Source organism: Microtus ochrogaster, chromosome 7, assembly GCF_000317375.1.
Source record: "Microtus ochrogaster isolate Prairie Vole_2 chromosome 7, MicOch1.0, whole genome shotgun sequence".
Classification (NCBI taxonomy): domain Eukaryota; kingdom Metazoa; phylum Chordata; class Mammalia; order Rodentia; family Cricetidae; genus Microtus; species Microtus ochrogaster.
In genome coordinates this window covers 49,805,946-49,820,280 of record NC_022014.1, presented here as the reverse complement: position 1 = coordinate 49,820,280, position 14,335 = coordinate 49,805,946, and the positions used below count along the sequence as shown (strand labels likewise).

At 50.1% G+C, this 14,335-nt stretch overlaps 1 protein-coding gene and 1 non-coding gene across 2 annotated transcripts in view; both read left to right on the top strand.

Annotated features, from left to right (window-relative positions):
• Trim7 (tripartite motif containing 7) overlaps positions 1 to 9,493 on the top strand; it is a 12,779-nt gene extending 3,286 nt beyond the window's left edge. Inside the window, exons 3-7 of the mRNA XM_005350193.2 lie at positions 3,169 to 3,399; positions 5,039 to 5,061; positions 5,564 to 5,679; positions 6,146 to 6,181; positions 7,937 to 9,493. Coding sequence (XP_005350250.1) covers positions 3,169 to 3,399; positions 5,039 to 5,061; positions 5,564 to 5,679; positions 6,146 to 6,181; positions 7,937 to 8,448 — 918 coding nt within the window. The 3' untranslated portion in view covers positions 8,449 to 9,493. The remainder of the gene's footprint in view (positions 1 to 3,168; positions 3,400 to 5,038; positions 5,062 to 5,563; positions 5,680 to 6,145; positions 6,182 to 7,936) is intronic.
• Positions 9,494 to 12,308: 2,815 nt separating this feature from the next.
• On the top strand, positions 12,309 to 12,381 carry Trnat-ugu. Its single transcript has one exon. It is a non-coding gene; the product is annotated as a tRNA-Thr (tRNA).
• The last annotated feature ends 1,954 nt before the right edge of the window (positions 12,382 to 14,335 follow it).

Genomic DNA, 14,335 nt, shown 5'->3' with positions numbered 1-14,335 from the left:
TACCAGCACCCTTAACTGAGTACCAGCACCCTTTACTGAGTACTCTCACCCTTAACTGAGTACCAGCACCCTTAACTGAGTACCAGCACCCTTAATTGATTTACACCTTTGGTTCACATTTGCTCATTCCCTTCTGTTCCCAAAGCAAAGTTCATCCATTCAGACTTTTATTCCACCGCTGCGGGAGAAAGGAGCAAGAGCTGGCTCTTCAACCTTTGGTTTCCATCTTTAACTAAGAGGATATTCTATTCCCAGCCTCTGACCCACCTCCCCGGGGTATTGTTCAGCACTTTCCACCTCTGCCCTTTCCCAAACCCAGACTATCCAAACCAGGTCCTTTCACGGCCAAGCAAGTGCTCTACCAGGGAGCCAGGTGTCCCTCATTCTTCTTACTGTACACTAGCAGCGGGTGAACCTGCCTCTGCTCTTCCACTAAACGGGAATTTCATAATTGTACATATCATGTGGGCTGGAAGGTGGGGGGTAGGAAGAGGAGCATACTCTCATCTGAAAAATGCCATTACTCCAGGGGTCATCCAGTAATGACTGCAGGCATTTTGGTTGTCAGCACTGGGAGTGTCATTGGCACCTACCGGCAGGGCTCTTAGGGGTTAAATAGTCCATACTACACAGGGAAGCCCCCACTGCCAGGCATTAGCAGGCCCCCAATGTCAACAACAGCAAGACTGGGACACCACTGTTTGCAGTCTTCTTGGTCCATTACTCTGCTTTCTGCCGGTGTTGCACGGTATCATTGGCTGCATGCTTTTTGAAGAATAGAGTGTGTCATGGTAAATAAAAAGAAAGGGGAAGTGGGTGCCTTTCGGCGAGCGCTGCCAAAGTATGCCACTAAGCAAACATGTTTGGAGCAGCAGTGTTAGTGCAAGAGGATTATCGGAGGGAGAGGGTAGAGAGGAGGGGAGGGGGAGAGGATAATAGTGAAAGACCATGTGGGGACAAGAGGAAAGAGAGGAGCAAGAGGCAAGAAAAACGGGAGAGCGAGCTGTGCTCCAGCAGACACTTTTAAGGAGTGCACCTGTCGCACAGCTGATGGTGAAAGACACCTGGCAACAGGTAACAAAGTACTGCTTTGGTGGCAGAGGCAGGATGCAGCTGCAGCTGCAACTAACAATGCAGCTGGGTTAAGGTGGCTCACACCTTTAATTCCAGCACTTGGGGGGGGGGGTGTGTATGCAGACACAGAAGGTTCTCTGTGAGTCTGCGGCCAGCCTGGTCTTCATAATGAATTCCAGGACAGCCAGGGCTATACAACAACAACTGTGAAAATTTAGTGTACAGGTCTGGAGGCTGGGAAGTCATCAGAAGGATGGCACCGGTAGCTCCTCTGCACTGCATGAGAGCCTTCTTGCAGAACCATAACAAGACAGAGGGCATCACATGACAAGACAGGGGGACTATGTTTTTAGGCTCTTCCCTTCCTCTTTACCTTACCCCACTCCAGTTTTTAAAGGTGGTGTCTCTCATGCAGTCCAGGCTGGCCTTGTACTTGCGGAGACTCATCCTCCCGAGTGCTACAGTTATAGACATTTCACCACTGACGCAGACAAGGAGAGTTGTTTTGATAAACACCTTTACTTGGATTGTTCCCTTGGGAGTCAATGTCATACAGTTAACAAAAGTACAAGACCTTAGAGTCAGACCCCGCTCCCTTAGAATCTTGGCTTAACGGTTTCTAAGATGGGTCTTCCCATCCTAAAATGGAATAAGAAGGGTGCCGACCTCACTGGGTCAGGGTGAATGAGTTAAAATGCTCCTTGCTGATGCTACCGTTCAGTGACAATGGAAATGAGGCAGGTGTGCTGTGGGAAGCCTCGGGAGCCATGATCTGAGCCCAGGGCTCCTGACTGCACCATCTCACAGTCTCCTCTTCTGCTCATCCTTTCTTTCCTCTGTAATGGCCTGGGAGAGGACCTTGCCTAATTGAGCCAATCCTAATTGATACTTCGTTGTTGATAGCCAGGTGGGTCCTTGTTTACTCTATTGGAATTTTGCTACACAAGTAAGTGTGTTTGTGTAAGGAAAAAAATTCAAGGAGTTCATCTAAAAGCATGAAAAATCCTGAATCTGACAAGGGAAAGACTAGAATGTTAAGTCTGAATGGAGCATGTACTTAGTGCCAAGTGTGTGTGCTGTTACTTCTGCTTAACACACTTTAGCTTCTTCTCCCCTGTACCTCCAGAGTTCTACATTTTCCCCTTGCATTTCCATCAGAATTGAAGCCAAAAGAATGTTTTTAAAAAAACGGGGTTGGGTAGCTGGGTGGGGTGGTGTTAGGGCACACCTTTAATCCTAGCCCTCTGAAGGCTGAGACGGGCAGACTTCTGTGAGTTCAAGGCCAGCCTGGTCTACGTAGAAAGCTCCAGGCCTGCCAGGATTACTTGGTGAGACCCTGTCTCTAGCATATAAAGTAAAAGGGAATTAAATAAATACACAGAGGAAGAAGAAGCAACCTTTGATTTAATCCTCTTGATGGAAGCTGCAGTTTGAGGTAGCTGTGGGGAGTTGAAACCTCCCTAAGGGGTGTAAATCCCGTGCCTTAAGAGATAACAGTGGTGCACGCCTTTAATCCCAGCACTTGGGAGGCAGAGGCAGGTGGATCTATGTGAGTTTGAGACCAGCCTGGTCTACAAGAGCTAGTTCCAGGACAGGCTCCAAAACCACAGAGAAACCCTCCCTGTCTCAAAAAACCAAAAAAAAAAAAAAAGAGAGAGAGAGATAACAGAGGACATTGTGGCAGGGGAGAGAGGAGCAGGTGTTCAGGCTGTGGCTTGCACACAGTTGGGCTATTTTAATAAGGGTGTGTACAGTATGCAGGAGTGGGTGTGCCCCTGTTTCCCCAGGGGAAGCAACCCTGCCCTGGAGCATGCCTCCTTAAAGCTCCTGTCTTAAATCAGGCGGTGGTGGTGCTCACCTTTAATCCCAGCACTTTGCAGGTAGAGGCAAGCTGATCTCTGTGAGTTCAAGGCCAGCCTGGGCTACAAGAGCTAGTTCCAGGACAGGATCCAAAGCTACGGAAAAACCCCATCTCGATAAACAAAAGCAAAAACAAACAAAAGAAAAACAAACCCAAAGTGAACCAACAAAAAGCTTCTGCAGGTCCCCGCCCCCCACCTCTAAGTCATGTGCCAACTTCTCTTCCCGAGACAGAAGCAGATGGCAGCAGAGAAAGAGAAGGTGGGGGCAGAATTCCAGGCGCTGCGGGCCTTTCTGGTGGAACAGGAGGGTCGGCTTCTAGGCCGTCTGGAGGTGCTGTCCCGGGAAGTGACCCAGAAGCAGAATGAGAACCTGTCCCACCTCGACGGTGAGATCACTCAACTGTCCAAACTCAGCAGCCAGATCCAGGAGACAGCTCAGAAACCGGATCTAGACTTCCTCCAGGTGAGGCTGGCTCAGTCACAGCCCTGAGGCCTTTGCCCTAGGCCTTAGGAGAGGCTGCTGGAGAACAGTCAGACCCCAGGAGGAAGGGGATTGGAGAAAAAAAGCACTGGTTGGAAGGTTAAAAGGAATGTGATAAAACATTCACAGTTATCATTATAATTTACAGTTTATTTTACATTAATCTATATATTCACACTTGAGTCCAGTCTCAGAACACAATTCTTGTCTTTGCTATCTGTAATTCTCTCTAATGTACTCTATACTCTTCTAGTTTATTAAAAAAAAGAGTTGGGGCTAACCAGGCAGTGGTAGTGCACGCCTTTAATCTTTTAATCATTTGGGAGGCAGAGGTTTGCCTGAGTTCAAGGTCAGCCTAATCCACAAAGCGAGTTCCTGGAGAGCCAGGACTGTTTTACAGAGAAACCCAGTCTCGAAGAGCAAGCAAACAAAAACAAAACAAACAAACAAAAACAAGTTGGAAGCCTGGCGGTAGTGGCGCACGCCTTTAATCCCAGCACTCGGGAGGCAGAGGCAGGTGGATCTCTGTGAGTTCGAGACCAGCCTGGTCTACAGAGCTAGTGCCAGGACAGGCTCCAAAGCCACAGAGAAACCCTGTCTCGAAAAAACCAAAAAAAAAAAAAAAAAAAAAAACAAGTTGGAGCTGGATAGATGACTTAGCAGTTAACAGCACTTCCCAGTCCCCAAATGGTGACTCATCATCTGTAACTCTAGTTTTAGGGGATCCGGCACCCTCTTCTGGCTGCTGCGCACAGGTGGTGCACAGTCATACATGCAGGCAAAACACCCATACATAAACTTGTGTTTCTGTTTTTGTTTTCCGTGACAGGGTTTCTCTGTGTAGTTTTGAAGCCTGTCCTGGTACTCTGCAGACCAGGTTAGCCTCGAACTCAGAGAGATCCTTCCGCCTCTCTCTCCCAAGTGCTGGGCCTAAAGGCATGCACTGCCACTGCCTGGCTACATAAACATTTTTTAAAAATAATTAATTAGCCGGGTGATGATGGCGCAGGCCTTTAATCCCAGCACTCAGGAGGCAGAGGCAGGCGGATCTCTGGGAGTTCAGACAGCCTGGTCTACAAGAACTAGTTCCAGAGCAGGCTCCAAAAGCTACAGAGAAACCCTGTCTTGGAAAAAGAAAAGAAAAACAATTAAAAATGAGTCACCAGGGCAGGCGTAGTAGCACACACCGTTAACCCCAGCCCTCAGGAGGCAGAGGCAGGCAGATCGCTGTGAGTTTGAGGCCAACCTGGTCTACACAGTGAGTTCCCAAACAGCCAGGGCTAGACAGTGAAACCCGGTCTGGGGAGGTGGGGGATGATCACACACACAAAAGAAAGAAGACACCATGGTTTGTCACGGGTGGTAACCATGGTAGTGGTAAACACTGGCTCTTGTCTGGTAGCCCAGGGAGGATTTCACAAGCAAGACTTTGCCTATCTGTGGCCAAGGCTGAAGGGTACTCTGAGCTGACTTAACACAGTAGCTGGAAAGCCCTGCTGCCTGTGTTCAGGAGACATGGCTTATTTTCTGGGAGTCAGGTAGGGGGTAAGTCATGTTTTCTCAAAGGGGGAATGAGGGTTATATGGTCACTGATTTGGTTTCCTTCTCTTTTTCCTTCCAGGAATTCAAAACCACACTAAGCAAGTGAGTGAACCTAAACCATCCCTAGGTCTTCCCAAACTCCTTTGCCCTCCCACCAAGCTTTCTCTTTTCATCCCAACATTATCTTCCACCCCCTGACCCCCAACTCCTACCTCCTTCCTTATCTGGGTACCTTTTGAGGCAAAGGCCCACCTACCTGGCTGTGGGAATTCCTGCACGAGGTTGGCTTTCCCTTCTCCTTGTACAGGAAGCAGCTGGGAAGATGGAGAGGAGGGATGGGGAGAGGGAGAGGGAGGGAGGGAGGGAGGGAGAGAGAATAAGACAGTCCGTTAGTTGTTCTCTTCAAAGGCAATTCTCCAGGCATGTAAACTCTTCCCCCAATCCTACCTCCTTTATAAAGGTTGTGTTATCTCCCAAGAGTGCACAAGTTGGTGATCAAGCCTCGAGGATTACACGTGTCTAAACTATAGTGCCAGCCTAATTGCCAGAGGGCAATGGCGTGGGCTGGTGTTTTTGGGACTTCCTCAGGGGCCTTGTCCTGCAGGTGCAGCAGCGTGCCTGGCTCCAAGCCAACCACAGTCTCATCTGAGATGAAAAATAAAGTGTGGAATGTCTCCCTCAAGAGTTTCGTCTTGAAAGGATTGCTGAAGAAGTTCAAAGGTGTGGGGCCTTGGTGTGGGCCGGGCCATGCAGTGTTGGGTGGAGGGGCTGTGCTCCTGGCAGGTACATGGGACCTACAGGCATGTCTTTCTTGAACTGCGAAGAAGGAGACAGGAGGTGGGGCACATCAAAGCCAGATTGTGGGAAGGCACCGATGACAAACCCGTCTGTGTTTCTGTGTTCCACCCCAAGGCCTCCTGCTCTCCATGGGTAATGGGGACAGGAAGAAGGCTAAAGAGGGAGGTGCCAGGTCAGACCAGTTCTAGACAATAGAGGGAGAAGGGGAAGTGGTGGACACAGGACACTTGGGGGTCCCTCCCCCCTGTGTTCCCATCCTTGTTCTCTACATCCAACTCTTGGCATCCTGAGTGTCTGAAGTCAGGTGGAGTCTCGGTGTGTGGGAGAGGTTTCCCGGCCAGGCAGACTCCCATGCTGTGCCCATTCGCTCTGCTTTGTCTCTCTGTAGAGGATCTCCAAGGAGAGCTGGAGAAAGAGGAGAAAGGTAAGGAGGGCCCTTGCGACTGTGAGTATAAGGCTGGCCAGATGGGGAACCTGCTCCCTGCCGGAGACTGTCTCTCCTGGCTTTACAAGTGGTCGCCCCTGTCTGCCCACCCACGGCAGTGACTATCACTCTGCCCCCATCCTACTCCTTGTTTGACCTCTTTGAGCCCTCAGGTGCCAATGGGGCCCATTGGTCCATACGCCGTGAGTGGTTAGGATGAGGAATGATTTGGCCTCAGGTTGCTTGGGATAGAGAAATCTTCTCAATCTCTTGGGGATTGTGTGTGGGACTGGGGGGGGGGGACAGTGGAAACAAAGGGAGGCTGCAGAGATCTGGGAGGGGGAGGTGATCCAACACTGAAGGGAGGGACACATGTGCAGAGTACCTGGGTAGGATCCTGTAATGGCCCCTTTCCCTCTATACCCTCAGCCTCAGGGGCCTTCAAGTATCTAACTTCATTGCACATCAGGGCCTTGGCTTACTGTGCAACCACACACACTCCTTGCTACTTCTGGAGTGCGCCAACCACACTCGAACTTCAGGACCTTTGCACAGCAATGGCCATCCCTCAGTCGAGTCAAGCTCTCCTGTCATAATGCTGATTTCCTTACCCCCTTCAGATCTTTGCTCTAATGTACCCTTCCAGCGAGGCATGCCTGGCTACTGTCGATGAAATTACAATTTGCTCTCAAGTTAGATTTCTTACCTTCTGCGGATCACACACTGCCTTTCTCACACAGCCAGGAAGGAAGCAACAAACGGGCAAGGTTGTTCACCTGCCTTGATCTCTCTGGTATTCTAGAGTGTCCTGGTCACTGTTTTATTGCTGCGAAGAGACACTAGGGCCAATGTAACTCCTATAAAGGAAAACATTTAATTGGGACTTGCCTTTATAGAGGGTTAGTTTATGATCATCATGGCTGAAAATGGACAGGCACAGTGCTGTAGCAGTAGCTGAGAGCTTTGCATCCTGATCGTAGGTAGCAGGCAGAAAGAGAGAGAGAAAGTCTCTGGGCCTGGCGTGGGGTTTTGAAACCTCAAAGCCTAACCTTAGTGACATACTTCCTCCAACAAGGCCACACCTGCTAATCCTTCCCAAACAGTTCTACTTTCTGGTGACTAAGCATTCAAATATATGAGCCTATCTATCTTCAATTGCCAATTGGTGAACATTTTCTTCACCCTGGCTATATGATTAGTTTTATAACAGAACAAGGATGGTGTTTCCACAAATATCTCAGAATAGGCTACCTCTAAAGACACAGCCTTTTAAAGACGGGATCACACTATATAGCCCTGGCTCTCCTAAAAAAAACAGAATCATCACACCTAGAGAACGTGATCATTCTTTCTTGTGTCTAATTTTCAAATTTCTGCAATTGTCTTTGTTTTGAGACAAGGCTCTGCCACTCCCACTGGCTGACCTTGAACTCCTGATTCTTCTGCCTCTACCTCCTGAGCTCAGGCTTTCTCTACCACCCTAGCTCCACAATTATCTTTGATATCAGATTTGTTGACCCACTCAAATTGAGATCCAAATCAGGCCCATCGTATTTCTTAGATTTTATGAGTTTGTTAAAAATTTTAATACGTGTTTTTAGATTGAAGAAAGAGATAAAGAAGAAAGAGGAAAATTAAATAGCTAACGTGGAGGGAGGAGGGAAAACCAGGTTATAAGAAGATAATGTGCTCTGAGTGTGTCAGGACTGTGAAAGTCACGCGGTTGGAGACATCTTTCCCTTTCTCTATCCTCAGTGGAACTCACTTTGGACCCTGACACAGCCAACGCCCGCCTCATCTTGTCCCTGGATCTAAAGAGCGTGCGCCTAGGACAGCGTGCCCAGGACTTGCCTAATCATCCCCGCCGCTTTGATACGAACACCCGCGTTTTGGCGTCCTGTGGTTTCTCCTCAGGGCGACATCACTGGGAAGTGGAAGTGGGCTCCAAGGATGGCTGGGCCTTCGGTGTGGCCCGCGAGAGCGTGCGTCGCAAGGGCCTCACGCCCTTTACCCCTGAGGAGGGCGTCTGGGCAATGCAACTCAACAATGGGCAATACTGGGCTGTGACCAGCCCGGAGAGGACGCCCCTCAACTGTGGACATCTGTCGCGGGTGAGGGTGGCTCTGGACCTGGAGGTGGGGGCGGTGTCCTTCTATGCAGTGGAGGACATGCGCCACCTCTACACCTTCCGCGTCAACTTCCAGGAGCGAGTGTTCCCCCTTTTCTCTGTTTGCTCCACTGGCACCTACTTGCGAATCTGGCCTTGAAGAGCTGTCGGGCTTCCTTGGAGGAGTCAGGGCAGCAGCGGAGGGAACTCTCATCTCTAAGACAGAGGTGCTCCATCTTGGACCTTCCCTCCACACCCCTGACCCAGGCTAGAGGACTGTCATAGAGCACAACAGAGTCTCTGAAAACTGACGAGGAGAGACACGCTGTGGGGTAACCGCAAAGGGAAGATGCCTCGGACCCGTCGGGCCTGCTCCCTTCCTGTAATGTTCCTGCACATTGTATCTGAACTGTGAAGAGGTGGTGGCCCACTAGGACAAATGCCCAGCTCTTAATAAGGGTGCTTCAAACCACATGAATTTACTTCCTTGATTTAGAAGGGTCCCTGTGTGCACAAAACAGTGTCAAAGACTGGTACCCTTGCAAAAGGGTGTGCTTTGCCCCGGGACCCATCGGGTTATTAGTTTACATTCGTGGCAGCTGCAGGCTCTGGAGAGGTCATTGAGTCCTCCGGGTCCAGCTGGCCAGGCTGGGCTGTTTATTTAGGGAGGAACGTTGTAGCTCCCAGCTCAGAAGCCAGTCTGGACTAGATCTGGAAGGAAACTCTTGACCTATGTACAAGGCCTGGATGGATGACGGTGAACACATATACCCGTACATTGCTGTTTTCCAGCACTCCTTAGCCTGATGTCCTTGAACACAGTGACTGGCAACGTGTGGTCACAGGTGCCTTAAGCTTCATGGTTTTCATCGCTGTATATCTCCTCTGGGTAAAGAGAGCAAAAGGTTCTGGAATTGTGAAACACAGGTTGATATTTAGGAGTTTACAGGTGGCAACTAGCACGGTGTAGAGATACACATGGCATCAACTCCGTCCCGACAAACCCTTTTGGGAACTTAGTAACTCTGTGCAGACAGCAGAGAAATCTGGTGGCGAGGATTGCTGTGCCTCTCTGCCCGGAAGTGAGTTGAGCACCCCGGGCGAGCCTCCTTATCTTCTTGGATACAAAACAGGGCTTCTGGAAAGGCAGCAGTGTTGCCTGCTTCGTGCTCCCCTGGGAAGCAGCAGAGTGGATGGAAATACAGATTTTGAACACATTTCTGGGAGTGGTTGGACTTATTCTGTTTTGACTGCAGGAGGCTATGCCTGAGCAACGGCTTCAGCTAGTGTCATGTGCTTGAGGTGTGTGAGCTTGTGTGCTTGTATCTCAGATTTGGGATCAGGGTTTTGGAGGGGGCATTTATGAACAGCTGTATAGGGGTTAGCTGTTGCAGACACGGCTTCCCATTTACTGTGAAATCATGAGGTACAGAGTTGGGATCCCAGCACCCATGTAACAGGCAGCGAGCTCTGTAAATATCCAGGTCTCTAGCTTCAAGGGATACTGTGATGTCCTCTTTTGGTCTTTGTGTGCACACCCCAGAATTAGTGCACGCATGTGCATATACATTCACACACACACACATTTCACTTCAAAGGGATAATTTATCCTGGTGTGGAGACACGACAGCCAGCCCTAACTTGATAACACTGCTCTATCCCAGTCAACTAGCACACTTCCTCCAGGTTGATCAAATCTATGTAATAATTTATACATCACTCCCCTAATGTTTAGGGGAGTTATCTTTAGTGTGGGAACTGCAGCCCCGAGTTATGATATCCCTGCCCCCATTTGAAATGCTTATCTGCAAAGAAAACATAATAAATTCCCTCTGCTCCTGGAGCGGGGGAAGGAATTTTGAGTGCATGGTGATCATTCCTTGATCCCTGCTGGGGTCAGGTTACAGTCCCTATGCAGCCCCCTCCTCACTTGGTGCCATGGTATAAAAGCCAGCCCCAGCAGGACAGTAAAAGACGCTGTTCCACCTCAACCTCATGCTCTGTGCATTCCTTCAACCTGGACACCCTCTGCCGATTCTTGGACTTCAGGGCTGTGCTGGCGCCTGAAACAACTTTAGTGTTGGCTAAAGAAACTTAATGTGGTCCCAGGCACCCCTTAAGGCTGCTGACATTTACCCTGGAATGCCCATGAGACCCCAGTGGCCTGCAGGTGAGATAATTAGAGGATAGTGATGTCCCCACTCTCTGCTTTCATAAACACTTAGCTGTGGGACTGGTATGGATGGAGTGGTCGTCCTGTGACTACACAATGGGAAAGAGAAACAGTGAGGGGAGTAAAGAGATTTCTCGTCCAGCTGCGGAGTCCATAAAGATGTAATGGACACTTTTGGTATCCCCTTTATAAGCCCCCCCCCCCCCTTAGCTCTCTACAGCACGGTGTGCTGTTTGGCTCTAAGGCTGCTGTCCTGCTAGCATTAAGAACAAACTCATTCCATATAAACGGAATCTGTCTTCAGTCTTTACCAGTGGATCAGCACGCCACAACACTGGACACAAGCACAAGTGAGGGCTGGAGAGATGGCTCAGAGGTTAAGAGCACTGACTGCTCTTCCAGAGGTCCTGAGTTCAATTCCCAGCAACCACATGGTGGCTCACAACCATCTATAATGAGATCTGGTGCCCTCTTCTGGGCAGCAGACAGACAGACAGAACATTGTGTGCATAATAAATAAATAAATCTTTATAAAAAAAAAAAACAAGTACAGATTTAGATAACTCCAAATACCAGGTTTCATGGCTCCTTTAAAGATGAGGTCTCACTCTGTATCTCTGGCTCTCTATGTGGAGTGGACTAGGCTGGCCTTGGACTCACAGATTAAAAGTGTCTGTCAGTCAGTCATACTCGGCTTGTATGGTTTTTCGATGATTGCAATTTCCTTTGCATCATTTAATAACTGTTTAGAAGGACAAAGTATTACATGTCGCAGGAAGTTGGGTATAGGTAGCTATCCTGTGTACATGTGAGGCCAGGACTAGGGATTGTGGGTAGCTGCTGTCTGCATGCAGACGTGATTATGTCTGTCAGTGAATGGTACTTAGAGCGTAATTACAGATTTCTGTATAATGGCTGTAATGTAACAACGGTTACTGCGACAATTATTTGGCTACAGAGAAACTTGGTGGCTTGGCTGCCCGCTCACACGAGACTTTGTGTGCCTCTCCCTCTCATCTCTTGGGCGTCGTTGGGCTCCTAAGATTATTTGGTCTCTGAGAAAAACTGGCCCTAAGACATCCTTCTTACTTCATCGTTAGTCCTAGACCTGAGACACCCAGGATTCCGCATCTTCACAGATGCACTCAAATGAAGGGTACCCAAGGGGTGCCTCCGGCCTGTACAGCTAGTGGCTTTCGAGCCACGGCAGGCTACGGCAGGCCACGGCAGGCTAGCTACAAGGGGCTGTGGATTACAGCCACTGCTTTTAATATTTTCTCAGATTATGACTCCTGTCCTCCCCTAGACTCTCATCTTCTCTGTCCTCCGCTCAGGGAGCCCTTAGGGACCCTGACAAACTCGTTCATTGCTTGCTTTAAGATGTACATTAAGGGTTGGTGGTCCTTTTCCGATTTGCGTGTGAGTGTGGTGGGACCAGGGGACTCTAGGTCTCCCCGCCCCCGTGTTCTCCACTCAGCACCCCGGAATGGTCACTACCCAGCCCATCTCAGGTACCACCCTAACATCTCTGACTTTGTGGACAGTTTCACCAGCACCGTTCACTTCAATCCTTGGTCACAAGCCCCCTTCCCGCTTCTCTGGCGGCCCAATGCACTCTTCACAATGGCTGTCACTGGAGGGACATTCCTCTCCCGTCCGCAGGCACACCGTGTTCGTGTTCCTATCTTATCTGTCCTTGTGGACAGAGCAGTCGGGTCTGCTGCTGCAACTCGGTTGAAAGACAAAAGTTCTACTTTCGCCACTATTTAACTTGGCGTTGCATTCTGCAGCTGCGCGATGATGGTGATCGTGTTAACTGCTTGAGCGCAGAAGCCGTTCGCGTGGCGGGCTCCATAGCTCAGGGGTTAGAGCACTGGTCTTGTAAACCAGGGGTCGCGAGTTCAAATCTCGCTGGGGCCTATAACACACTCACTTTTTAGCTGCTTCCCGGAACGTGAACAATACTGAAATCGTGGGTGGGGAGCTAGGTTCTGGCGGTGTTACTTTTGTTACTTTTCTTCTCACGTAGTTGCAGCCCACAGCTAAATTCCTGCATCCTCTCTTGAAATCAGACCCACAGCGAATTTCCCCACGAAGTCCCGGAGTCCAGCGCTATTTCTCCGCTGTTCCCCCTCGGCACGCTCTCGGTGAGACCACCCCCAATCTCCTTTCACCCCATCAGTTTTAATGGCTCGATCCCACTTCCCCTTTCCGGATGGAGAGCTCGGCACCACCGCGTCTCTTCGTCTCCGGGCGCCAGCCTCCGGATCCCCCGCAGCGCCGGGCCCTAGGTAGGCGCCTCTGGTTGACCGCCAGGGCGGGGTGTCTCGGGGCTGCAGGTCCCTGTCGCCCCCGTGTGGAACCACAGAAAGGCAAATGCAAATGAACGCTCACTTTCCTAACCTGTAGGCCCAGTGACTAACTTTTGTCATTTTCACTCAATATTTTAGGAAAAAAAAAAAAGAACTAATTATGCTCGTTGGCTTGTACAATGTATAGAATGAGCGTAAATCCTCAGTAAATCCAGAGTGTTTGCTAAGCAAGGGCCAGGGCCAAGCTGCTGTAACAATTTCCCTGCCGAGACGTGAACAAATGTGTGTTCACTTTAGATAGGGCATTAGGAAAGAACAAACAAAAGATTCTACTTATGCCTAGTTTGGAGAACTTGCTAGCTAGTCTTATGTCAACTTGACAAACAAGAGTTATCTGAAAGGAGGGAACCTTAATTGAGAAAATGCCTTCATAATACCCGGCTGTAAGGCATTTTCCTAATTAGTTTATTGATTAGGGAGGGCCTAGCCCGTTGTGTGTGCTGCCCTCCCTGGACTGCTGGTCTTGGGTTCTGTAAGAAAGCAGGCTGAGCAAGCCATGGGGAAGAAGCCGCCAAGCGGCTCCCCTCCACCGCCTGGGCCCCAGCTCCTGCCGCCAGGGTCCGGCCCTTTTTGAGTTCCGGTCTTCTTTCGGCGGTGAGCAGTGCTGTGGAAGCCTAAGCCGAACAAACCCTTTCTCTCCGAGTTCCTTTTCGGTTATGATGTTTTGTTGCAGCAAATAGAAACCCCAAGACAGCAGACAGCGAACCTATGAGCTTATGGGGGTTCCTTCCAGGACTCTGGGTGCAGGGTTATTTGCGGGGATATAGGTGATTAAAAGCCAGCGCCACCTCTGAAAAGCCCACCCCAGCAAGGACAGTTGACTCGCGAAGGTTGCATCCAGGAGCTCCCTGCTGTACTCGCAGGCTGCCCCACCGAGTGGGCCTTAGGGTGAGTTTCCTGTCGGCATCAAGGGCGTGGGACACCGACTCCCACTCACCCCCCACTCTCCGCCCTCATCGCCTCTCCCTCCAGCCTCCACCCTGGTGTTCGCTAGAGGTTTTCTTCGCTCTCGTGTGCTGGGGGAAGATTCTGTTTTCGAGTCCTGACCACCTGCTACAACCCACTCGGGGCCTTTCCGAGGTTCCCTTCGGCTGGGAAAGCAACACTGTCCCCAGACCCCTGAAGCTCCTGGCTTGTCTGCTGTTTCCTCCGAATAGAGACATTCCCTGTCGGTGGGAGAAAGGAGGCTGGTAAAATTAGTGAGCTAACGAAATTAGTTAAGACTCGGGAAATGAGTGACAGGCTCTGAAAGCAGAGAGTTCCCAGAAGCACACAACCTCCCTTCCTGAGGCTATAAAAGGCTGTAATCAGTTGCTGGCTAGAAGAAAGGGACTCCGGGGGCGCAGCCTGCGAGTAGAGCAGGGAGCTCCTGGATGCAATCTTCGTGAGTCAACTGTCCTTGCTGGGGTGGGCTTTTCAGAGGTGGACTGGCTTTTAATCACCTATATTCCCGCAAATAACCCTGCACCCAGAGTCCTGGAAGGAACCCCCCCCCGCTCATA